Genomic DNA, 26,379 nt, shown 5'->3' with positions numbered 1-26,379 from the left:
TTCTGATTAACTCAAGGTTGCAACCTATCAAAACATTCTTTTTCTTCCGGGAAACCATGAATTGAGAACTTTAGCCAGTAATCATGGATATAGACTTTATGAGATAAGAATGGGGCTGAATTTCGGCCCCAATTTCAACAAAATAATTAACACTGTAAGGTCTCACCTGAAGTTCAAGAAGCTGAGATGACATGCTGGCCTTGCTGATATTGCTAAGAGACGAGTTTGAGTTTTGCTTTCTTCAGTTTGAGAGTCGAAGGGCGTATTGGACCACTCAACAAAACTGCTGTTATTTTTCAAAGCCTTCTCTTGCATCAATTCAATGCGAGTCCTTTTGGGCTTGGAGTGCTATGTGCGCATAACAAAACCAGACGTGTTCACTTTAAGAACCTTGTTCACAATAGTGGGCGTAATTTGCGGCTGTGGCACACCCCATGGGTGTATGGATCTCTTAGTGTTTACAACAAAGTCTTTACTGCCTTTTTGTGTCAGCATGGATGTATTGTGCTCTGGGTGTTTACAACCAAGTCTTTACTGCCTTTCTGTGTCAGCATGGATGTATTGTGCTCCGGGTGTTTACAACCAAGTTATTACCGCCTTTCTGTGTCAGCATGGATGTATTGTGCTCTGGGTGTTTACAACCAAGTCATTACTGCCTTTCTGTGTAAGCATGCATGTAGGGTACTCAGGGTGTTCACAACCAAGTCATACAAGGATGTATTGTGCTCTGTGTTCACAACCAAGTCATTACTGCCTTTCTGTGTCAGCATGGATGTATTGTGCTCTGTGTTTACAACCAAGTCATTACTGCCTTTCTGTGTCAGCATGGATGTATTGTGCTCTGGGTGTTTACATCCAAGTCTTTACTGCCTTTCTGTGTCAGCATGGATGTATTGTGCTCTGGGTGTTTACATCTAAGTCTTTACTGCCTTTCTGTGTCAGCATGGATGTATTGTGCTCTGTGTTTACAGCCAAGTCATTACTGCCTTTCTGTGTCAGCATGGATGTATTGTGCTCTGTGTTTACAGCCAAGTCATAACTGCCTTTCTGTGTCAGCATGTTTTCGCTGAGAGGACAATCTGGGGCAGTCCGTAACCCTTCTGTTGTCCAAACTATCAACAGCAGATGTATACCACTAGGAAAGCTTACGCTTTTATTGTTCCTTGATTCTCTCCTGTTTAATTTCTGTTTGTCCCATAAAGATTGGAACAAGTGATTGAACTTTTTATTCTTCATGATATTTGTTGTGATGTCCAACAGCAACAACTGACTGTTAGCGTTACCATAACTACTGCTATAAATTTTCATGTCTGTAACACTCGTCCCTTTCAGGCCCACGCGGAACTCTAGCTTAACAAAACTACCCAGGCTTTTGTTTGGAAAACGTAAAGTGGGCATTGCGTTTTGTCAGAACAGAATCATGCTCAGAATTTCCTGCAGAACAGAGTTGTTCAACGATGCTGACTTTTTGAGGCAGGAGGTCAAGGGGAAGGAGTTAGAAGTCAATGGAGGGGGAGGGTCATTCTGGACTGGGGCTTCTGCAGGCGGGACTGGTGCGGTTGCTGGGCCAACTCGTTATCAATGCTGATGCTCTGCTGAAAACAACAACAACACAGTGGGTGATAGGAACTTGTAACAAAGTATATTACAAGCTATAACAAACTATGCCTCTTGACTGGCTGTGAAGGTTTTCAAAAACATGAATTTCTATTCTGGCATTTTATTGGTTCCTTGTCCTTAATAGCATAAACATAAATACAATTAAGTCATTTTGTATTAAAACAAGAAAAGTGTTGGCTAATGCTATACTTATCTGTAAATTTATATCTATAATCTTTACTCCATTTCTAGAAATGTATTTTCGTAAGCCAATATGCGGATCACTAATGTAAGAAAGTGTCGTCCCAGATTAGCATGTGAAATTCACATAAGCTAATAAGGGAAGGTACTTTCTGACTAGTCTGGATTTTCATAAAGAGGATTATTTGTTCAATGAAAAATACCTTTAAGAGGAAAATGTTGTCCATTATTAGCCTGTGCAAACTGCATAGGCTTATCTGTGACAACAATTTAAGCACATGCATAAGGCCCCATTTTTCCGGATATCAAGTATGATGAGTTAAGGGTCAGGGGAGTGGATGGGTCGTCCTGGACTGGGGCTCCTGCAGGCCGGACTGGTGCTGTTGCTGGGCCAACTCGATATCAATGGTGGTGCTGTCCTGAAAACAACAGCACAGTGGGTGATGTGAACTTGTAAAAAATGTTTATATTACAATCTATACGAAACTATGCCTCTTGATTGGTTATGAAGGTATTTAATAGGCAACATTTCCTTCTAATGAATTTCTAATCTGGCATTTCATTGGTTTATTGTCCTCAATAGCACGAAAATTAATATAATCAAACCATTTCGTATTAAAACATTGTTGGCTAATAAAACACTGTATACCAACCTGTATATTCATAATGATGTAATTTCATTAGCCAATATGCGGCTCCTAAATATTACAAATAGTTGTCACAGATTAACATGTGAAGTCCACACAAGCTACCGGTAATCAGGATGGACACTTTTTGACTAGACTGGATTTTCATCAAGAGGATATTTCTTTTCAACAAAAATACTTAACATATGAAATTGTTGTCCCAAATATGCCTGTGTGGATTGCACAAGCTAATCTAGGACAACGACAACAATTTAAGCACATGCATTATGCCCCATTTTCAAGAAGTTTTTTTCCTGTATAAAAACAAAAAATAATAGAAAATCATCTTCTTAACATTGTTTCTAAATTGTACTCATTATATGTATCACTTTACTTTTCCATATATTTTACTGCTCATATACATTGGATTTTAATTATGTTATAGGCCACTTGCCCTTAAAGACTACACGCTGACAACACTAGTTTGCCCGTTCTTTGGTGACGCCTAAACATCTACATTTTAGCAGTAACCAATACCAAGAAATTATTTTATTCCAAGTAAATTGCTTTTATAAACTTTGTTTGATATGTTGAGGGAAAACACAAGTTTCTGTAAGCATATTACCCAATTGCCCACAAACACAAATCTGATCACAGGACGTGTTTTGTGTCATGTTTTGTATCATCCTTTGACCCATTCATTTTGTGAAAGAAAAATGATTCTCGAATTTAAATTATAGTGAAGAAATTAGTAGCAAACTTCTTAAACTTGCGAAAATTCTAGTCACAAACTTCTTTAAATTGTGACCCAAAAAACTCTCAAATTTGAAAAAAAAACTGTGATTCCATAAAAAGGAAAAATAGCCCAGAATCATGCCCCTTCCAGAAAACTTACAACTTTAAAAAAGGCACTGACTGATGCCATACTATAATCATTAATAACAATTATTTCATGACCATTCAATTAACAAGTTATGTGGCTGACCATATCGCAAAGCAAAAAATATGTTGTTTTTTTAATTGTTAGAAGAAACTACATCTTCTAATCTGTATAAAAATACTATAAACTAAAAAGGTATCATTGCTTTCTAGTCAAACAAAAAGTTGTAACCATTGTAACGTAAACTATCATCCAATTCTGCAAGTCATAATATGTCGCATGATGTTATAGATTGTCTAAGTGTTGTAATTTTCAGTGAAATATGATACAAAATGTAGATGCACAATTCATATGAGAATGAAAATACCTGAAAGTTTGAATGCTGAACGTTAAATTTGTAAGTGAACACCCACAGGCCACAGACATTTACAAAGACCGACAGACATCCATCCAAGGTGATTCCTATATACCCTATATACCCCAATCATCACGGGGGTATAATGAATAAATATCTTCAGGGCATACAGAGTTTTTTTTACCTTATATAACAGACGCCGAACATCAGCGTCTTCCCCCACCAAACTAGGCTGGTTTTTTCCCCTTTCAGGACCAAAAATTCCCCCCCCCCCCCAAATTTTTTTAATAGAAAGATGTGTCTCATGATTATATTATCTCAATTCTATTTTAATTTAATCTTGCCAAACGTAATAAATTATGAAAAAAACAATGAATATAGTTCAAACATGTACACATGTATTGTAATAATGAGAAAGTAAGTAAACAAATCCCCCAAAAAGGGAAATGCCGCGAAAATTCCCACGCGCACATTTTTTCCCCAAAGTGGAAAATCCCGCGTAGAATTTCCCCTACATAAGGGCTAAAGGCCCCTTCCCCCACAACCCAAAAAAAAAACCTGGCATATTCTTACTCCAGCGCGTATTTGTATACTTAAAACATGGACAGGTGGTTAATTTTAATTTATAGATATCCTTATTTAAAAATAAATGCAGATAATTATTTCATAGAATGTTGACTGCATTTCAATAATTGTTTAATTTAAAATAACCAGCATTTTCTTTAATTTATGCAAGGGGAATTTTGTAAATATACATGTGGAAAACAAAACAAAAACCTTTTGGTTTAGAGGCTTAATTTTTGCACAAAAATGTATGAAAATATGCCCTGACCCTTTATGATTAAAACTGATGTCAAATCAACTCTTATATGTATTTATTTAGTCAGTTTGACCAATTTAAAAACACAAAATTTCTGATCAGTAATAGGAACTTTTCTACAGAAAGGTCAGAAAAAAGCTGATGTTACGTGAACTAAATGTGCAACTCTAAACTCTTTAAAAACTGGGCTAAATGCATAAGCGTAAAAAGTTGTTCCAGATTTGCCTGTACAGTCTGCACAAAATTATCAGCCACGACACTTTAAGCTTTTATGGAATTCTTTGTTTTAAGGTTTATTCGGAAAGTGTGGTCACAAATTAGCTTGGGCAGACTTTGCACGCTTTTGTGGGTAAAACACTTGAGGCACATGCATTAAGCCCTGTTTTCCCAGAGCGCAGCTGAAATACTTCCTGTTTTTGTTGCTGCTGCGACAGGGCCAGAGATTGTGTGAGTCTTGACGCCAAAGTCACCACCCAGAACTGGGAATGTAGGACTATACTGCTCCTCAGGCGCCAGGTTCACATTATTAGAGAGCAACATATGGAGGTCAGTCACGTTAACAGACGAGTCACTCAGCGTCTGCTCTATCTGTGGAACTGATTGTTTCATCTTTAGTGACTCGTCATGATGAAAGTTTTACTCACCAAGGCTCAGCTGTTGGAAGTGTTGATTTAGCGCCTTGTGAGAAGATGTTAAAAGGTGGCGTGCTGAATTTCCTGAGCGAGTTGTAGTATAAGTGGATTGGGATTGCCTAAACATTCATGATGTTTGTCTTGTTTGCTTTTAATGTTTTCTGCAAAGGAAATGGAAAGTAAACTAAAAATAGTGTCTTTAGTGACAAATGAATATGCCTTGACAATGTATGTTGAAACACCTTACTAAACACACCTGCTTTTTAATGCAACACATTGAGTCTATATTTTATATTTAGGATTGCATAATGATTTATATTTCGCCAGTTAGCACTCACAATAGCATTGTAATATTGAATAACGCGCAGCAACATGTTAAATCAAAATATTGGGGTTTTAAACAGCGAGGAAAACATGGTAAAGTACATTATGTAGCAAGTTGCCATATTTATCTCTACATTAAAAAAACAGGAATAACTTCAGCACTTTTAGACGTGACACTATACCACTTTAAATATGACGCAATACAACATTTTGCTAACGAATACTTAAAAATTTAGAATCAGTGCTATAAATATAAATGTTCAACTTATAGAGCTGAATAAGGAAATGAACTCAATGTCACAACCCATTCAAAACAGTATTTGTTTTGGCAATCATTTAATTGGGAATTAAGCCAGTAATTATAAAAAAATATGGAATAGACTTTTTGATTAGATTCCTCAATTTATTTGACCAAATAAATAACACTGTAAGGTCTCACCTGAAGCTCAAAATGCAGAGATGACATTCTAGCCTCGCTGATATTGCTAAGGGCCCAGTTTGAGTTCTACCTAACATCAGGTTGAGAGCCAAAGGGCATACTGGACCACAAAACAAAACTGCTGTCATTTTTCAACGCCTTCTCAAGCGCCGACTCAATGCCAGGCTGTTAAGGATTGGAGTGGGAAGTTACAAACCCTGATGGGTTCACCTTTAGCATCTTGTTTCAGCTGTTGGTCGAACTTCCCGCCTGAGGCATGGCCATGGATGCTCTGAGTGTTCACAACAAAGTAGGTGCTGCCTTTCTAAGTTAGCAACTGCGTCAAAAGTGCGTTTCTTTGGACAGTTTGGACACCTGTGAGGACAAACCGGGACTGTCCGTAAAGTTACGACTGTCCAGGAGTATGCCAGTGGTAAGCATACGCTTCCGACAAAAACTCTACAAATATTCCTTGATTTTCTCTTGTTACTTTCCGTTGTATTGTTTGTCCCAAAAAGAATGGAACGAGTTATCCAACTTTGTATTTATCGTGATATTAGTTGTGAAGTCCAACATTGAGAACTGACTGTACATGTTGCCATAACTGCTGCAATAAGTCCTTGTGTCAGTAACGGTTGTCCCATCTCTGGCACTCGGGTCTAACAAACCAAACAGACTCAAGTGCGGATCACTCGACACGAAAATTGTGGTTGATGAGAACCATGTGTGAAAACTCTTTGTGCTCAAAATTTTTTATAGGAGGAATTTGTTCAACGATGCTGACCCTTTGAAGCTGGAAGTCAAATGGGAGAAGCTAGGGGTCAGGGGAGGGGTCGTGCTTGACTTGAGGCTTGTGCGGGCCCGACTGGTGCTGTTGCCGTACCAACTCAATATCAAAACCGGGGCTCTCCTGAAAACATGGCAAATATGAACTAATAAAAAAGGTTTATATTACAATCTATAACAAACTATGTCTCTTTATAAGAGTTGAAGTTTTTCAAAGGCAAAACTTCATTCTCATGAATTTTGAACTTGGCATTTCACTGGTTCCTTATTCAAAATAACATGACAATTGATTCAATCAAACCATATCGTACTCAAACATCATTTAAAGTGTTTGTCAATACTTTATTAATCTGTCAATTCATAATTAATATTTTTAACTTTAATGCAATCCCCAGACATGGAAAGGCCGCGTTCCCCCCCACATCACTGGACTGTAAATGGCCAGCCTTTCACCAGACAGTTGTCTTCTTTGCTGAGCGAGTAGCTGTAACGTTGAGCGAACCAATATGGAATATGCATACTGCACAGGCTAATCTGGGACAACACTTTACACACATGCATTAAGTCCTGTTTTCCCATGCAACCTTACATTGTTGCCATTGCATGCATGAAAACTAACTCTAAAGCTTTTATTACACTGTGCTGGGAATGAGGCCGGGGTCCTTCTTATTGAGAACAAATGTATTCCAATGTAATCATATTTATAAGCTTTATTAAATATCTCACAACTTTATAAAACCTCAAGGCCTTATGAGGATGACAGAAATTCTCGGGGTGTTGTGTAACTGAGGTTCCTGTTTGATAAGTTGGAAAGCATCGAGCTGAAGAAGAGTTTGAGTTATTGATCCTTAAGTAAAACAAGTCCTGCTGTAAACATGATATACACACTAAAAGACGCCATTTTATGTTTTGTTAAATCATATCATTCTTGTCAATTTCATCTTTAACATTCTTTGTACACAGGTTACACTGTAAACCATTATTATTTGAGGGACATTATTTTTGTTGATTTTAAGGGTTCACTGATCCACAAATTTATCACACACAGAAAAGTAACTGACACAAATTCATCATTTATGTTTCTGCACTGAGAAATCCACAAAGTTAACTTATATGTCCGTAAAAGTCTTTTTGACCACGAAATTTTGGATGAATATATTATATGAGTTTACACTATACAAACAAGTAAAGAGGATATTTTATCTTAAGTTAATTCATACTTTTCTTTCCCACCTCATCTTTTTTGCAGTCTGAATACATAGGGAATACATAAGCAGGTCTTTTTCTGGCGTATTTATGGGTATCTGAAACGGACCCATAGGCAAAGCGTTTTTCTTTCTTTAACAAGGGCTGTTTGTAAAACATGCATGCCCCAAATATGGGCTGTCAGTTGTAGTGGCAGCCATGGTGTTGATACGTTTTTTGTCACTGTGACCTTGACCTTTGACCTAGTGACCTGAAAATCAATAGGGATCATCTGTCAGTCATGATCAAGGTATCTATGAAGTTTGATGATCCTAGGCCTAGGAGTATTCTTGAGACATCATTCGGAAACAATTTTACTGTGTTGAGTCACCGTGACCTTGACCTTTGACCTAGTGACCTGAAAATCAGAAGGGGTCATCTGCGAGTCATGATCAATGTACCTATGAAGTTTCATGATCCTAGGAGTAAGCAGTCTTGAGTTATCATCCGGAAACCATTTTACTGTGTCCAAGTCACCGTGACCTTGACCTTTAACCTAGTGACTCGAAAGTCAATAGATGTCATCTGTGAGTCATGATCAATGTACCTATGAAGTTTCATGATCCTAGGCATAAGCGTTCTTGAGTTATCATCCGGAAACCATTTTACTGTTTCGGGTCACCGTGACCTTGACCTTTGACCTTGTGACCTAAAAATAAATAGGGGTCATCTGCAAGTCACGATCTATGTACCTATGAAGTTTCCTGATCCTATGCGTAAGTGATCTTGAGTTATCATCCAGAAACCATTTTACTGTTTAGGGTCACTGTGACCTTGACCTTTGACCTAGTGACCTGAAAATCAATAGGGGTCATCTGAGAGTCATGAACAATGTACCTATACAGTTTCATGATCCTAGGTCTTAGCGTTCTTGAGTAATCATCTGGAAACCATTTTACTATTTCGGGTCACTGTGACCTTGACCTTTGACCTAGTGACCTCAAAATCAATAGGGGTCATCTGCGAGTCATGATCAATGAACCTATGAAGTTTCATGATCCTTGGCGTAAGCGTTCTTGAGTTATCATCCGGAAACCATTTTTCTATTTCGGGTCACCGTGACCTTAACCTTTGACCTAGTGACCTCAAAATCATTAGGGGTCATCTGCGAGTCATGATCAATGTACCTACGAAGTCTCATGATCCTAACCTAAGCATTCTTGAGTTATCATCCGGAAACCATCTGGTGGACAGACCAGACATACAGACATACGGACGGACGGACCAAAATGAGCAAAACAATATACCCCCTCTTCTTAGAAGGGGGGCATAAAAAGAGAATTGGGCATTCGATCTCCAAGTGTGGATTAAAAGCGTTCATTGGTGACACCACATGTCTGCACATGTGTAGATACAGTTATTAAGACAAGGGCTGTTTGTAAAACATGCATGATCCCCATATGGGCTGTCAGTTGTAGTGGCAGCCATTGTGTGAATATGTTTTTTGTCACTGTGACCTTGACCGTTGACCTAGTGACCTGAAAATCTGTAGTGGTCATCTGCCAGTCATGAGCAATATACCTCTAAAGCAGGGTTCAACATTAACTTTTTTTACAGCCAGACCATTGGACCAGCTCCTCTTAAAATGTACTAGCCCGAATCTGATGTCTACTAGACCATAAATGACATAGCAAATACCGGTAAACAGAATTGTGTCGTGTAACTGTTTAATCAGGTTTTATCAGAAAATAATTAGTGAACACAAGAAAGTTATTTTGATGCACAAAGTAAAAAATTAAATAAAACAAGGGCTGTTTGTAAAACATGCATTCCCCCCATATGGGCTCTAAGTTGTAGTGACAGCCATTTTGTAAAAATGTTTTTTTTCACTGTGTCCTTGACCTTTGACCTAGTGACCTGAAAATCAATAGGGGTCATCTGCGAGTCATGATCAATGTACCTATGAAGTTTCATGATCCTAGCCATAAGCTTTCCTGAGTTATCATCAGGAAACCATTTTACTATTTCCGGTCACTGTGACCTTGACCTTTGACCTAGTGACCTGAAAATCAATAGGGGTCATCTGCCAGTCATGATCAATGTACCTATCAAGTTTCATGATCCTAGGCATAAGCGTTCTTGAGTTATCATCCGGAAACCATTTTACTATTTCGGGTCACCGTGACCTTGACCTTTGACCTAGTGACCTGAAAATCAATAGGGGGCATCTGCTAGTCATGATCAATCTACCTATGAAGTTTCATGATCCTAGGCATAAGGGTTCTTGAATTATCATCCGGAAACCATTTTACCATTTCGGGTCACCGTGACCTTGACCTTTGACCTAGTGACCTGAAAATTAATAGGGGTCATCTGCTAGTCATGATCAATCTACCTATGAAGTTTCATGATCCTAGGCATAAGCGTTCTTGAATTATTATCTGGAAACCATTTTACTATTTCGGGTCACAGTGACCTTGACCTTTGACCTAGTGACCTCAAAATCAATAGGGGTCATCTATGAGTCATGATCAATGTACCTATGATGTTTCATGATCCTAGGCCTAAGCGTTCTTGAGTTATCGTCTGACAACCACCTGGTGGACGGACCGACCGACCGACATGAGCAAAGCAATATACCCCCTCTTCTTTGAAGGGGGGCATAACTATTTAACAACATAAATTGTTTGTTGTAATTTCACTGTTTATCACCAGTTAAACAAATGATGTCCGTACAGCAGGTGACATTTATTTAACGTTATCAAATTCTGGCCTCCTTGACCGCTGTGCTCCATGCTACCACAGCTCCAAGGCCCTTTTCCATCATAATCTGTGTCAGTTTTACTGTAGGATTCTTCTTTATTAACTTATTTGTCAGACGAAAATCCAATCTTGAACAAAGCCATTCTTTAAAAACATTTTCTCGTCTGCTACGCCAAAATGTTTACATTGACGATACCGATTTTCGATAGAAGTCGTAAAAACATGATGTAAAGTTCTACGACACTGCAGAAAATCATTAACTCTTTCAATGCTGGAACTGAATTTTGAAGATCTTTGCAAACAGTTTGGATCCAGATGAGATGCCACAAAACGTGGCGTCTCATCTGGATCCAAACTGTTTGCTATTCTGATAGTATTCTTTGAAAAAAATTGAAGAAAATGCTAATTTTAGAAATTCAGCACACAACATTTTAGCAGACTACATATTTCCCAGCATGCAAAAGGTTAATATTCATGACAACTTTACCAATGGAAACAAGCTATTTCTGTGGGAAGCTCTCCTTCGCGTCTAAAAATAGCGATGAATCATGTGACTGCTCCGCGTTTATTTATATATGCTAGTTTTGTTCTGATGTAAATAATGGATACAATAGTTATTTTACACATTAAGAGAAAAAGGTTTTCGGTTAGTTATAGTTATATGAATCAGTATAGATTTTGTATGTACGACCAGTCGGACAAGCTAGCCCACAGTTTTACTAGCCCGACAACCGATCTTACAAGACAATGTCTGTCGGACATGCCTTAGTGTCGAACCCTGTAAAGTTTCATGATCCTAGGCCTAATTATTCTTGAGATAACATCAGGAAACCATTTTACTGTTTCAAGTCACCGTGACCTTGACCTTTGACCTAGTGACCTGAAAATTTAAAGGAGTCATCTGCCAGTCATGATCAATGTACCTATGAAGTTTCATAATCTTATGCTTAAGCATGCTTGAGTGATCATCCGGAAATCATTTGACTATTTCGAGTCACTGTGACCTTGACCTTTGACCTAGTGACCTGAAAATCTATAGGGGTCATCTGCCAGTCATGATCAATATACCTATGAAGTTTCATGATCCTAGGCCTAATTATTCTTAAGCTAACATCAGGAAACAATTTTACTGTTTTCGAGTCACTGTGACCTTGACCTTTCACCTAGTGACCTGAAAATTTAAAGGAGTCATCTGCCAGTCATGATCAATGTACCTATGAAGTTTCATAATCTTATGCGTAAGCATGCTTGAGTGATCATCCGGAAACCATTTTACTATTTCAAGTCACTGTGACCTTGACCTTTGACCTAGTGACCTGAAAATCAATAGGTGTCATCTGCCAGTCATGTTCATTGTTCCTATGAAGTTTCATGATCTTAGGCGTAAGCATTCTTGAGTTATCATCCGGAAATCATTTTACCATTTTGAGTCACTGTGACCTTGACCTTTGACCTAGTGACCTGAAAATCAATAGGGGGTCATCTGCCAGTCATGATTAATATACCTATGAAGTTTCATGATCCTAGACCTTACTGTTCTTTAGTTATCATCAGGACACTATCTGGTGGACGGACAGAAGGACCGACAGGCCGACATGTGCAAAACAATATACCCCCTCTTCTTCAAAAGGGGGGCATAATAAGTGCCTTATGATTAAAATGTTTCAATTATATTTCAATAAGATCTAAAAAAAGTATATTACTAGCATAATATGATTTTATTCTTTTAATTTTAAGTATAAGAAATAGTTATATTAAATTAGTTTTTCTGAAATCAATGGACTTTTCGCACGAAAAAATAAGAATCCCAAAATTGCATTTTTTCCCAAATTGGCCATGAAAAGGCCTGATAATTAAAACGTCTTTGTTACCTTCTGTGTATTCAGGTCATCCTTGTCCACCACATCCTCAGCATCCTTGTCCTGACTCAGCAGCGACTGGAGCAGCAAAATAGCTTGATGTTTTTCTTGTATGTATATTTAGGACTCACAAATTTATATAAATGTAATGAAAATCAATAACAAATGTTCAACAGAATATGGCAAATCAATAAATCTCACATCAAGTGTTACCTTTCTGTAAACATTGCTTAAAATATCAATATATGCTCCTCCAAAGATTATTTAAACAATATTTTACTTAAAAAATATTCATCCATATACATTTTTTACATGGCATGGTGTTTATAGAAATGAAAGTCTAAAAATAGCCTCAGTTGCTATGTACATGTGCATCTATGTACAAATATGAAATTTTCAGTTAAAATGCTTTGTTTTTTCATGCACAGTTTACAAGAACTAAATGTTAGGACCAAAATGACACAAATGTTAAGACACCATAACATAATATGCATTACATCTTATGTTCCAACAAAAACCCTCACATTGTGTTATTAGATAACAATATGTTCACATAAATCATTTGAATCTTTAACTACACACTTAATGTTGTATTGTAACATCACACACTACCATGTTCGTATGCTAAACAACACATTGTAATTGAAATACTAATCACTAATTACAACAACTAATACATACATGTACACACTATTCCACTCTGAACACCAGGATGGTGTCGTCCCACCTCTGTCCCACAATGATTGATGATGTGGTGCTGCTGTAGCAGACTGACCGTGGGCTCCTCACTCCATCCTTCTGAGTAGCCAGCGTAGCCAGCTTACTCTCTCCCTCCCAGCCCACCTGTAGTACATTGGAGGACAGCTCTCCACAGACCAGCACCTGGCCTGCAGGGGTCACATGTAGACCACGTGGGCCATATAGTGCTGGGTCTGAGTATGTAGCCAGGAGTGTGCCATCCCTGGCCAGGGTGAGAAGCTTGTCATGGTGCCAGTTAGTGATGTACAGCCTGTCCCCTGTGGGACTCACAGCACACCTGTTTACTGCAAAACAGAGTAACATCAAGATATTGAATTACTGTAAAAGTTAAATAATCTTATTAAACATACTGCAGTGATATTGTATTACGCATATGTTGCTATAAAGAGGCCTTTACACATCTAAAATATATGCATACATTTCAATGATTCAATAGTTAAACATGACAATAAACTTCAGTAGCAGAAGTATTGTGTTAACGTTTGACATGTTGAAATGCGACTGTTGAGTAAGATATGAATTGAAGCAAAACAAGTACACAGATGGAAACAATTACACATACTGAAACAATTGAACAGTTCTATCAACAGGTAAACATATCGTACATGTACAATCATTTTACAACCACAAAATTAAGACCAGGTCAGAAAGTGTCTCTTTCCCAGGAACACAGTTTCTATTTATAGACATGTCATGTAGTTACTGTCAAAATATTTCATTACTCAAGTTTATAATCAATATTTCTGAATCTTCTTTTGGCTACAATGTACTGTAGCATTCAAAGGGCACATATGAATTAAAGAACAATTTTTGTATAATACATCAGCAGGTTTTTTGCTATTACATCTGAATTTTATTTTATTATCATCACACAAAGTATGTAACTATAATTTATATTATTATTTTTTCAAAATAACAAGATAAAGGCCTAATGGGTCAATATTTGTTGATTAAAAAATAAATCCCAACTCGGTTCATTTAGTCAATAAAAATTCCTAAATTTGTCATTGTATGGATTTAAAATAACACAATTTGACTAGACTCCTTTGTCCACAATGGCTAGACAAATCCCTGTACATAATACACATGTTATCAGGATGGATTCACCATGATTCTTACCTGTATATTTAAATGACCTATCTTCATAGAGACTGCAGAGCTGTTTGCCATTCAGCGTGTATTTGTACAGTTCTTGACCAGAGGTGACAAAAAGGTCTCCTTGGTGATGGCCAATACCTCTACATTCATGTTGTAACTGAAACTTCCTGCCAGAAACAAGCTTTCCCTGGTTGACAGTGATAAACTGGACCTCATGTATGTTACTAGTATTCACAGCCACTGCAACCTCACTGGGTGTGATCAAACAAATGTCCAATGGCCCAGCATTCACATCCCAGTGACTCACCACCTGGTATTGCTGGTTCAGCAGCTTGACATTCTGATTATTCCAGTCTACAACCAGTACCTGCCCATCGGGAAGAACACATATGCCACTGATATAACATACACCTTTATCACTTGGTATTCTCACATTGTGCTTAGTAATACTCTGGACATTAAACACCTTGCTTGACTTTCCCAGCAGAGTCAGTGCCTGCTGTATTATATGCTTACATTTTATGCTGGCTATAAGGCAGAGCTGCTTATGATCTCCAATTTTCTGAACAATTTCATGGAATTGTGACAAGTCATTGTGAACACTGGTGCATTTATGAATAGAACTTGTAACTGACCCTTTAATACTTATAACTTCATCTTTCATCTCGTTTAGTTCCTTCGCAGTAATATTATCAAATTCATTCAAGATAGAGAGAGCACTCCTACACATCTCTTCTTTTAAATATTGCTCATTTCCGCCTGATGTACCCACAGAACTATTATCACATTCATCTATATAAGTATTTAAATTGCCACGCATTTGCTCTATCATAACTGCACTATGTTCCTTGTATGTTTTCTGCAATGACTGAATGCTGGCCTTCTGACTGATCTGCAGGGTTTTAATTTCCCCCAGGACAGTTTCCAGCTCCACTGACATCCCCTCCAGGCCAATGGGTTGCGAGTTGGTAAGCTCTGAAATCTGGGTCACTTTACTGCACTGGCTGAAATAAACATGAACCAGCAAGGATTAGTCAGTGATATTATGTAATGCTTCAAACAAGTATAAAGTGTCAAATAAAAACATACATGGACAATAAATTAACGCTTCTTGGGCTGAATATGGGGGTTTATAGATTTGCTCTTTTCCATCCATCTGTGTGACTTTTCTGTCATATATAACTCAACATGTATCCCTGCAACTTTACAAGTACAGTAACCAGGCATGTGAGCTAATGCGCACCTCTATATGTTGTTTCTGTTGTTTTCATCATAATTGTAGTAATGTCTCATATTTATACATAAATGACATTTTAGAATATGTGTAGAGTGTAAAATAAACAGTATTGCTAGAAGAGGACTAACACTTTACATAAATATTTATCATTGTGTAATTTTACCCACATGCATAGTTTGATGTCTTTTTTCAACATACCCAAAGTTATGGCCCCTGTTTAGCAAAGAAATCCCATTTAAAATTGTGTTGTGAGTAACTCAAAGAGTACAGCTGATAGGGATGAACTATTCTTAAAGTATAACCCACAGGGCCCTCACACTACTTTTGGGGAAGGGGTCCGCAGCCCTTAGGAGGGGGAATTTTCGCGGCGTTTCCCTTTTTGGGGGATTTTTTTACTTACTCTCTCATTATTTCATTTGTACATGTTTGCACTATATCCATTGCATTTTTCATAATTTAGTATGTTTGAAAAGATTAAATTGAAACAGAATTGAGATATAATAATCATGAGACACATCTTTCTATTAAAAAAAAAAAAAAAAAAAAAAAATTTTTTTTTTTTTTTTTTAGGGGGAATTTTTCCCCCAAAAAAGGGGAAAAAAGTATCCTTTTAGGTGGGACTGCCACCGAAATTCGGCGGCAGATTTGATAGATAGAGGGCCCTGACCCACCATGTAAAAGTATGCACCTTGATATTTTTTTTAAGTTTTTTTTTTAAATAAGAAGAGTTATGTGACAATCCCTTTAACCAAACGATAATATTTTTTCAATTGTGAGAAGCGTTACTCAAATAGAGGGATACTTCTACAGTAACATAGTAATCGTCAGGTTAACGTGTGCAACTCCATATGTTTGTTCATAATTTAAAGACATTTGTGCAGTTGTGGGACAAATTGGATTGTAGAGGTATCCATGTACTAAGAATACATTTCTAGTAGTTTATATTGTTTTCAGTTTAAGTGTCATTGTACACCTTGACCACACTATCCATAATAACACATGCAAGAAAAGATCATTAATGCTCTACCATCCCACAAAAAACAAGCACGACGTATATTATATGTCTATTCCCAAACTCAGTATGTACAGTCTAGCCTGTGATGAGCGACTTATGACATGCAACCTGGTCTACTATCTCCAAATATTTGTTGTTATTTAACCTCTTGTGATTATTTTGCTTTTGTTGTTGTCATGTGATCTGTTTGTGGAAAAGTAAAGACGCCATTGTTAAATGTTTGAATGGTCAGGTTAGCGTGTGCAACTCCATATGTTTGTTCAAAATGTTCCTAATTATTCTTGAGTTATCATCAGAAAACCATTTTACTGTTTCGAGTCACTGTGACCTTGACCTTTGATCTAGTTACCTGAAAATCAATAGGGGTCATCTGCCAGTGATGATCAATGTACCTATGAAGTTTCATGATCCTAGGCGTAAGCATTCTTGAGTTATCATCCGAATACCATTTTTCTAAGTTGAGTCACCATGACATTTTAATTGTCAGGTAAACTCGTGCAACTCCATATGTTTCTTCATAATTTTTTGACATTAATGCAGTTGTCTTAAATGGGTTAAAATTCAATGATTAAATGCATTTCATAATGGCAGTACTGTAATATAACTTTTATCATAATTGAAAATCTGCTTATAATATTATTATGGGTATAACAGGAACTAAAACTGACTACTAAATCTTTATAATTTCATGTTATAATCTTCTGTGACCTTTGACCTATTGACCTTAAAATGGATTGACCTCTTAATTTTTCTCAATGTAAACATAAAACATGTTGCCTGGCTGTAGGTCAAAGCATTCCTTAGATGTATTGTAGAACACAATTGGTCTACGGACCAACGGACTAAAGAACAGATGCAAAGCAAAATGACCCTGCTTCTTACAAAAGGGTCCTCTATTTCTAAATATAGTCCGAGTATTATCATTCTAGCCTGTGATAAGTGTCTTATCAAATGCAACCCAGCGATTTTTCTTCTTCTTTATAAAGTACCTATAAAGGTAAACTTTCCCAATTGAAGAAAAACTACGAAATTCCAAATTGCTGTCTGAAAATTTCCAAAAAGAAAGGCAAATTCATTCTTTTTTTTCAAGAAGTGCATTTTCTGCAAGTTAACAAACAAGTACAAGAGGGCCATGATGGCCCTGTATCGCTCTACTGCTGAAAAAGGCTGAAAATATTCTTGGCGTGTGCAAATACTTAAATATAGGCCCTATTTAAGCAAATGTACACTTTTGTGACCCCCCTGGGCTAGGTCAAATTTAACCCCAGGGGCATAATTTGAGCAAACTTTGCAGAGGACTACTGTATCTCACTACATACGAAATGTTGTAGCCCTATGTCCTAGAGTTAAGGACAAGAATATTTTGAAAGTTTTCACAAAATAAGCAAGATATAAGCGTACACTACGCGCCCCGCGATTTTTGCCTAAATCACCGACCACCGCTTTAGGGCCGACAAGGCAAATCGCAGTGATTCCCCGCAAATTGCGGTGAATCCACTCTGTGGTTGATTCAAGGTGATTTCACGGCGACCATCTGGCGATAAAGATCAGCTGTAGAATCATTGCGAAAACACCGCAAATCGCCTTGATTCGCAGTGACAACTAGATTTAAATTTCAACTTATTAACTAATGTCATCACTATTGACGATCACATCAGATCGCGAAAATGTATTCCAATATGAAAGTAAACACCGTACTTGCTGAATGTCAAATCCTGATTTACAAACAATATCTTTATTTGTTGAAATAACAATTGTACAGTACGGCTCACGCAAAACCAACAAAGTTCGCGGCTACAGATTCTTTTGTTCTCGAAGTTTCTCCGCAGCCACAACGAGTATTCACTTCGAAAGAAACAGGTACAGATAATAACCTGATATTTTTACTTCTACCGATTGTTTTAACATATCGTCAGCTTCTCTGCATACTTCATACAATAACAATCGGATGTCATCTGTCAATGATTGTGTAGGTCAGTAACCATACCGAGGAAATTTTTATAGTTTAAAATCGGAAACGAGACTTGCTTTAAACGTCGAAATAAACAATATCTATTTGCTTGAGAATTGCTCAAATACACAGACGACACATATATATAAATAATGTTGACCATTTGAATAAAATCAAATGTTGGGTTATTTGTAAAATTAATACTTTCACTTCGTCCTGATTTTCAGAAAATGACTTACATGTGCATCTAAATTTAAATTTACACATTGCTTCAGGTGATGTATGCTTCTCCAATCGCCATTGGGCTGCTAGATCTATTTAATAAAATAGAAGCGTGTAAAATTCATTTAATGAAACATTACTAATCATTTGTCTTTACAATTTCTTGAGCAATGTTGAACAGCCTATACTTTTGAAAATGGAAGCTGTGATCATTCGGAATTATCGTTATTTTAAATGTTTCAAACATAGTTTGTTACACTTAAAATTAGGCGGTGAATTGTTTGATTTGGTGGCATTCTGTTTCATTTCGGACCCCATGCAATTGTTCAGATCATAATCTCTTTACTCGAACTTGTTAGTTTCTGACCACGTGTGCTACTAAATGTAACCATAGGACTGTGTATTATGGTCCATGCAAGTTGCATGGACCCGTGTTGAATGATCCTTAAATGTTAGATAAGCATGTGCACTGTTGATTAAGTTGGCAGGGCTCAACATTAATGGTTGTCCTATTGCCCCTGGCAAGTAAAAGTTGGGTCCGGGCAAGTTATTTTATAATCTAGTTGTCCGCCTGGGCAAGTGCAAAAAAGAACAAAGAGCATTTAATTTAGACTTTAATTACATTTTAATTGCTCTAATCATTTTGTTAATATATATATAAAAGTTTGACAAATTCAATAAACAGATATTGGTTTATTTTCACAAAATAAACTCGCTTTCTTGATTCCCAGAAAATGATGTGTACATGTTGCATTTAATCTAAATATAAATTAAGTTGTTTATTGGTCGTTGAAGAAGATCATGAACTGAACATGACACTTAAGTGTGTAGTCAGTATACAATACAATAATTGTTTCAATAATGAAGGAACTGAAACAGCGCAACAGTTACTATACAGCGTGTATGACATTCTTTAGGACTCTTATCATCAATATTAACCAGAATTCGCTTTTAAAATGGAAATAGGGCATATGCGGGATTATCGAGCAATGGATAAAGACGGAAGAAGCTGCATGAATGTGATTGAGACAGTTGAAACGTATGTATCAGGGAATCGAGAGACTCGGAGAAAATACGATGATTACATTACAATCAGTTATGAGTTCTCCATGGCTTCAAACTGTTAATTGCATAACCAATAACGCAATTATCACTCCTCCAGTTGCGGCATCATACAGCTATGTATGAACACTGTTTTGTTTTATACGCAGCATTTAAAAAGTAAAAAATAACCTGTCGGGGACATGGGTGTGAATACATGATGAAATTTTAAAAAGGCTACTCTCTTATATCTGCCAACAATGCTAATAATCCCATATTGCTATAATCTTTGTGAAGATTAGACATGTACATGTAACGTAGGAAAATCGTTCTTCACTGCGTTGACCGCGAACGGGGTGAATTGCGGTGAATCACCGCGGAGATATTTATGCATACACGGTGATCATGCTCGACCTAGCGTGATGAAACGCGCGAGATCGCGATAATTTTTAACCCAAAATAAATAATGACCACCGAGTGTTGGTGATTTAAGCAAAAATCGCGGGACGCGTAGTGTAATATGTTTGTAAAAGCATTCAAACATAATACACAATAACACTTGTCATCAGCAAAACTTCAATCGCAACTTATATACCAATTATGGCCATACAACTTTTACAGTTAGCACTTTGAAGGCTTTTTTTACCTGACCCGAAAAAATATTATCCTTAAACAATTAACATGTGTTGAAAACCATATAGCATATCCCTTTATGCTATGTACTTTGTGAAACAATTGTTTAAATGTATGAAACCAATTTGTGTATAGTAATACTATTAGTATTATCTGTCTACTCCAAATTAACATTGACCAACTATATTAAAAAAAACTATTTTGGTAATAAATAATATTTATTTCATACAATATTTGTCTGTAGAAGTGTAGTGTTAAGCACCCGCTTACAGTTTACAGTTTTTAAATTATACTATGTTAATATGACAGAAGTGGTTTCATTTGTTTTAGATGCTTGATCTACATTACAGCCAACACGGAACAAACATAATCTGCGGCTACGCCACGGCCCAAAATTTAGTTTGCGGCGGGCGTGTCGAGTGTTCACGGGGTATTGCTGAGGCACTTGGCATCGATCTGCGCAATGACGCAGTCTGTTTTAACCTAGCCTACTTCACAGAGTAAATCCGCCGCATACATACGCGGCAGATTGAGTGAAAAGATATACATCTACATGTACATTTGTGTAGCATAGAAACATAGATTTATGCTACTTTCATATTAATTATTTTCACGTTTTAATAAGCGATATGGCGCTTTAACAAATTATCGTTGAATAAATTACGCACAATGTTAATGTTTCGTTTGATTCTGAAATGAGCTTTCTTAAATTTGTAATCCGCAACACACTTCCGAATTTTAATGCTTATGCTACATTAACAAATTCTAGCGTCAAATAAACAGTGCGTCATCTGGGGTCATCTGCAAGTCATGATCAATCTACCCATGAAGTTTCATGATCCTAGGCGTATGCGTTCTTGAGTTATCATCCGGAAACCAATTTACTATTTCGGGTCACCGTGACCTTGACCTTTGACCTAGTGACCTCAAAATCAATAGGGGTCATCTGCGAGTCATGATCAATCTACCTATGAAGTTTCATGATCCTAGGCGTATGCGTTCTTGAGTTATCATCCGGAAACCACCTGGTGGACGGACGGACGGACCGACATGAGCAAAGCAATATACCCCCTCTTCTTCGAAGGGGGGCATAATTATTAATAACTAAAGGAATATAAATGTGTGAGATACCTGTGAATTGTTCCAACACATGCAGAGCAGCACAGCTGACCGTGGTCATGGCAAAACTGTGTCAGTGATTCATCCGCATGCACCTCACACTTCCTGAGAAAATCTTCCACCGCCTTAGAAACTGGCCATTTCTTAATATCCTCCCTTCCACATGTCATATGTTTTGTAAACAACTGACTATGCAGGATAACACATTTTTTACAATAAAACCTTAAACATTGTTCACAATAAATGTCTGCAGATTCCGTAAGATTCTGCTCTAAACAACATGTGCAAGAAAAGTCTTCAACCATACGCAAACATTTTGGAACCGAAGACAATGAACCTGTTGCCATTTTGTTACTGTTTATAATGGTAAAACCTTTTTGTTCATATCGTTCAAGTATATTTCTTGTGAAATATGAAAACAATAAAGCTAGTTCCAAAAGTTTATCAACCTTAGAAGTTAAAATTAACACTGAAACACGGATAAATTCAAACACAAGATGCACAATAAAACTTTTCAACCAAAGGCCAACATTTCACAACATTAGACAATGAACCTGTCGCCAATTTTGATACTCGAGTGTATGAAGTTTTACATGTTAAAGTACATGTAGTTAAAGTATAATACTGTTAAAATAGTCTATAATACTGTAACCCGGATGGCTACGGCTGTGTTGTATCCCAATAAACAAGACATCATTAATAAGATAGTTCACAGTTCACTACATTTAATAATGTAGGAATGCTTTTCAGTCCATAATGAAATAAAATGTACATACAGACGAGAATTCAAATAGCAGCTAATCCTTCAGTACAAATCAGGATCTGAAATATATAAAACAATAAAATACTAAACAATAAAACAACAGTTCTGTTCAAGTGGCCTTAACATTTGTTAATATGACTCAACTACTCATATAAGATTTAGGTACAACAATGACAACAATACATGTGTAAGAATTATTACACAAAACGCAGCATCAAAAAATCTTAAAAACAAGGGCTGTTTGTAAAACATGCATTTCCCCCTATATGGGCTGTCAGTTGTAGTGGCAGCCATAGTGTGAATACGTTCTTTGGCACTGTCACCTTGACCTTTGACCTAGTGACCTGAAAATCAATAGGGGTCATTTAAGAGTCATGATCAATGTATCTATGAAGTTTCATGACCCTAGGCAGTGTTTTTTTTTATGAAATATTCGGCGTTATTCGGCCCCATTCCCCCATCTCTAGAGTATATTATTTCCCCCAAATATTGGAAAAATTCCCCTCTCGGAAGTGTTAGTCAATTTTAATCACTACCTCATTTAAATACGTCTTTCGTTACGAATTTTATTTACTATAATTTTCCTGAACTGCCACATCCGCGTGTTTACTTTCTTTTAGCCTTTACCGCAAACAGAATGTAGTTAACTATCACGACTTTTGCTTTACGACATCTACCGCAAACCGTACTTATTCCACCATGTCGCACAACAGCAAACGCTATCAGAACAAGGGCTGTTTGTAAAACATGCATGCCCCCTATATGGGCTCTCCGTTGTAGTGACAGCCATTGTGTGAATATGTTTTTGTCACTGTGACCTTGACCTTTGACTTAGTGACCTGAAAATCAATAGGGGTCATCTGTAAGTCATGATCAATCTACCTATCAAGTTTCATGATCCTAGGCCCAAGCGTTCTTGAGTTATCATCCGGAAACCTCCTGGTGGACGGACCGACCGACAGACCGACCGACATGTGCAAAGCAATATATCCCCTCTTCTTTTCGAAACGGGGCATAAAAATATATCATTCAACACATTGATACAATGTCTACAATTCTTACCAATTTATGGAATCGAGTCCCTGTCTCTTTCACTTCAGTCTCTCCTCTTTTAACCTGCCGGTGCTGTAAATTCGAGCATGCAAACAGATATTACATGTATGGTGTTTCAACTGAGTGTATAAGTTGCTTTCTAAACGTGAATTTATTAATTTGCTGCCATTCGCAAAAATCACGTGATTTGAACATTTTTCAAACCATAGGCGCTGGATGTCAATGACAATGTTTTTTAAATTTATTTATTGTTTAGCTACCCGTTGTTTAATATAATGCCAGTGTTTTTATGGCAATTTCGGGGCCGATATTCGGCCCCATTCCCCTAAAAACAAGAGCACCGCCTTGCGGGTGCAGACCGCTCATCTATTTTCTTTTTAAAGGTGAAGGGACTCTCATTTTCAATCACAAAGGAGGGAGGAGTGGAGTGAAGAGGGGTGTATAGTGTGGGGTTGTGGACATTTATTACATTATCTTCCAAAAAAGCGAAAAAAAAAAAAAAAAAAAAAAAAAAAAAAATCGGGGGGGGGGGGGGGGGGGGGGGGGGGGGAGGGGTTTGGGTGCGATGGTTGGACGGTATTTCAAACATAACCGTTTTAAAAATAAAATGGGGGGGGGGGTATAGTGTGAGGGTGTGGTGATAATTTGTGAGATGATCTTAAAAAAAAAAAAAAAAAAAAATCAAAAAAAAAAATTGGGGGGTGGGGTGGGGGTGGGGGGGGGGTGGGGTGGGGGTATAGTGTGAGGGTGTGGTGGTCATTTGTGAGATGATCTTAAAAAAAAAAAAAAAAAAAAAAAAAAAAAATTAGGGGGGGGGGAGGGGGGGAGGGGGGGGGAGGGCACGGGGGATGGTTTGGGTGAAGTCTATTGTGGTATGTCAGGTAAGAGTAGTTTCATCAAAGTATCAATCAAATCTAATCATAAATAAAGAAGTTATGGCAATTTTAGCAAAATTTAATAATTTGACCTTGAGAGTCAAGGTCATTCAAAGGTCAAAGTAAAATTCAAGTTGCCAGGTACAGTAACCTAATGATAGCATGTAAGTATTTGAAGTTTGAAAGCAATAGCCTTGATACTTCGAGTGGATCGAAACACAAAAATTAACCATATATTAAAAGTTACTAAGTCAAAAAAGGGCCATAATTCCGTAACAATGACAACCAGAGTTATGCAACTTGTCCTTTTACTGTACCCTTATGATAGTTTGTGAGTGTTCCAAGTATGAAAGCAATATCTATGATACTTTAGGGGTAAAGTGGACCAAAACATAAATCTTAACCAAATTTTCAATTTTCTAAGTATAAAGGGCCCATAATTCCGTCCAAATGCCAGTCAGAGTTACATAACTTTGCCTGCACCGTCCCCTTATGATAGTTCATAAATCTTGCAAGTATGAAAGCAATAGCTTTGATACTGTAGGAATAAAGTGGACCTAAACACAAAACTTAATCAAATTTTCAATTTTCTAAGTATAAAAAGGGCACATAATTCTGTCAAAATGCCAGTCAGAGTTACATAACTTTGCCTGCACAGTCCCCTTATGATAGTTAGTAAGTGTTGCAAGTATGAAAGCAATAGCTTTGATGCTTAAGGAATAAAATGGACCTAAACACAAAACTTAACCAAAATTGTCAATTTTCTAAGTATAAAAAGGGCACATAATTCTGTCAAAATGCATGCCAGAGTTATCTAACTTTGCCTGCCCAGTCCCCTCATGATAGTAAGTAAGTGTACCAAGTTTGAATGCAATAGCATTGATACTTACTGAGAAAAGTGGAACTAAACGCAAAACTTAACCAAAATTTTCAATTTTTTAAGTATAAAAAGGGCACATAATTCTGTCAAAATGCACGCCAGAGTTATCTAACTTTGCCTGCCCAGTCCCCTCATGATAGTAAGTAAGTGTACCAAGTTTGAATGCAATAGCATTGATACTTTCTGAGAAAAGTGGACCTAAACGCAAAACTTAACCGGACGCCGACGCCAACGCCAACGCCAACGCCGACGCCGACGCCGACGCCAAGGTGATGACAATAGCTCATAATTTTTTTTCAAAAAATAGATGAGCTAAAAATAATATTTTCCCCCTATTTTGTAGAAAAAATCTCCTCCAGAAATAAAAAAAAAAAAAATATATATATAAAAAAAAATTCAGAAAGAACTGTCTTATGATACATATATCTCATTTTTTTTTAATAAACAACTTACAAAGTATATAAATATAATATTATAATGATTTGAATTATCATAAAGAGTTAAATTAGTTTTTCCCAAATCAGTTGTCACTTTTCACATGAATCCAGTGTTCTCCAGAAGCACTGGCGGCCGGCGATTTCGCCGGTTACTAACAATCTAGGCGCCGGCTACTTTTCTCAAAAATATACATTCGAAACGCCACAAAAACGCCTGTGTTTATACAAATTTTGACGCCATACTTTCGCTTTTGTGTTTAAACAAACTAGCTCGAAGTTAATATTCTAATGCGCATTATTTTCGCGCAGAGACAAGCACGGATAAACGATCGATAGTTTGTATCTTTACGTAACAGTTTTTCACCGCTTTATTGCACGCTCGTTTATGGCGGATATTTACGAACACAGAGGTATTTTTAGCTAACCACGGTAAGTTTACGGCTGGCTAATTTAACCTTCGACCGGTCATTTTCCAATTAATGCGCTGTTTTTAAAGCGTTTGTTTGAAATAGTTGTTTAGAAGCATACGTCACGATGCCTCCACCTAAAAAAAGACTTACACAGTGCCAAGTAGACACAAGTCAAAGAACCCTCGCAGATTTTTGTAGGCGAATTCAAGGTAGAATGAAAAATCCATAAATAGACCCATTATATATACGATCAAAACTTATTAGTTGATGTGAGAAATCATTTATAACTCAGCAGAAATCATTTATAACTCAGCAGCTTGCATGTAATCGGTAGACTTTGTAGATGTTCTTCTGCATTTATTAACAGCTGCTACGTGGAGTTGCTTTGTTTATACCAGTACAAAATCGGTCATATTTATAAAGATGATTGTATGAGAT

General features: G+C 37.1%; 2 protein-coding genes across 3 annotated transcripts in view; one reads left to right on the top strand and one right to left on the bottom strand.

Annotated features, from left to right (window-relative positions):
- LOC127850679 (uncharacterized) overlaps positions 1 to 26,379 on the bottom strand; it is a 272,021-nt gene that overhangs the window by 11,285 nt on the left and 234,357 nt on the right. For both annotated transcript variants that reach the window (XM_052383881.1, XM_052383880.1), the window contains exons 2-10: positions 23,349 to 23,411; positions 21,536 to 22,345; positions 14,327 to 15,309; positions 13,130 to 13,491; positions 12,461 to 12,526; positions 5,877 to 6,765; positions 5,126 to 5,274; positions 2,004 to 2,219; positions 167 to 1,595 (exon numbers count right to left, since the gene is read on the bottom strand). In XM_052383881.1, the coding sequence (XP_052239841.1) occupies positions 13,139 to 13,491; positions 14,327 to 15,309; positions 21,536 to 21,870 (1,671 nt within the window). In that variant the 5' untranslated portion in view covers positions 21,871 to 22,345; positions 23,349 to 23,411 and the 3' untranslated portion in view covers positions 167 to 1,595; positions 2,004 to 2,219; positions 5,126 to 5,274; ... (1 more) ...; positions 12,461 to 12,526; positions 13,130 to 13,138. The remainder of the gene's footprint in view (positions 1 to 166; positions 1,596 to 2,003; positions 2,220 to 5,125; positions 5,275 to 5,876; positions 6,766 to 12,460; positions 12,527 to 13,129; positions 13,492 to 14,326; positions 15,310 to 21,535; positions 22,346 to 23,348; positions 23,412 to 26,379) is intronic.
- The window catches only part of LOC127850685 (uncharacterized), a 251,744-nt gene that overhangs the window by 203,066 nt on the left and 22,299 nt on the right, over positions 1 to 26,379 (top strand). The window lies entirely within an intron of this gene.

The sequence above is a fragment of the Dreissena polymorpha genome, chromosome 11, assembly GCF_020536995.1.
Source record: "Dreissena polymorpha isolate Duluth1 chromosome 11, UMN_Dpol_1.0, whole genome shotgun sequence".
In the NCBI taxonomy this organism is placed as follows: domain Eukaryota; kingdom Metazoa; phylum Mollusca; class Bivalvia; order Myida; family Dreissenidae; genus Dreissena; species Dreissena polymorpha.
Note: the sequence above shows the minus strand (reverse complement) of the source record. Positions and strands in the feature narration are given on the sequence as shown.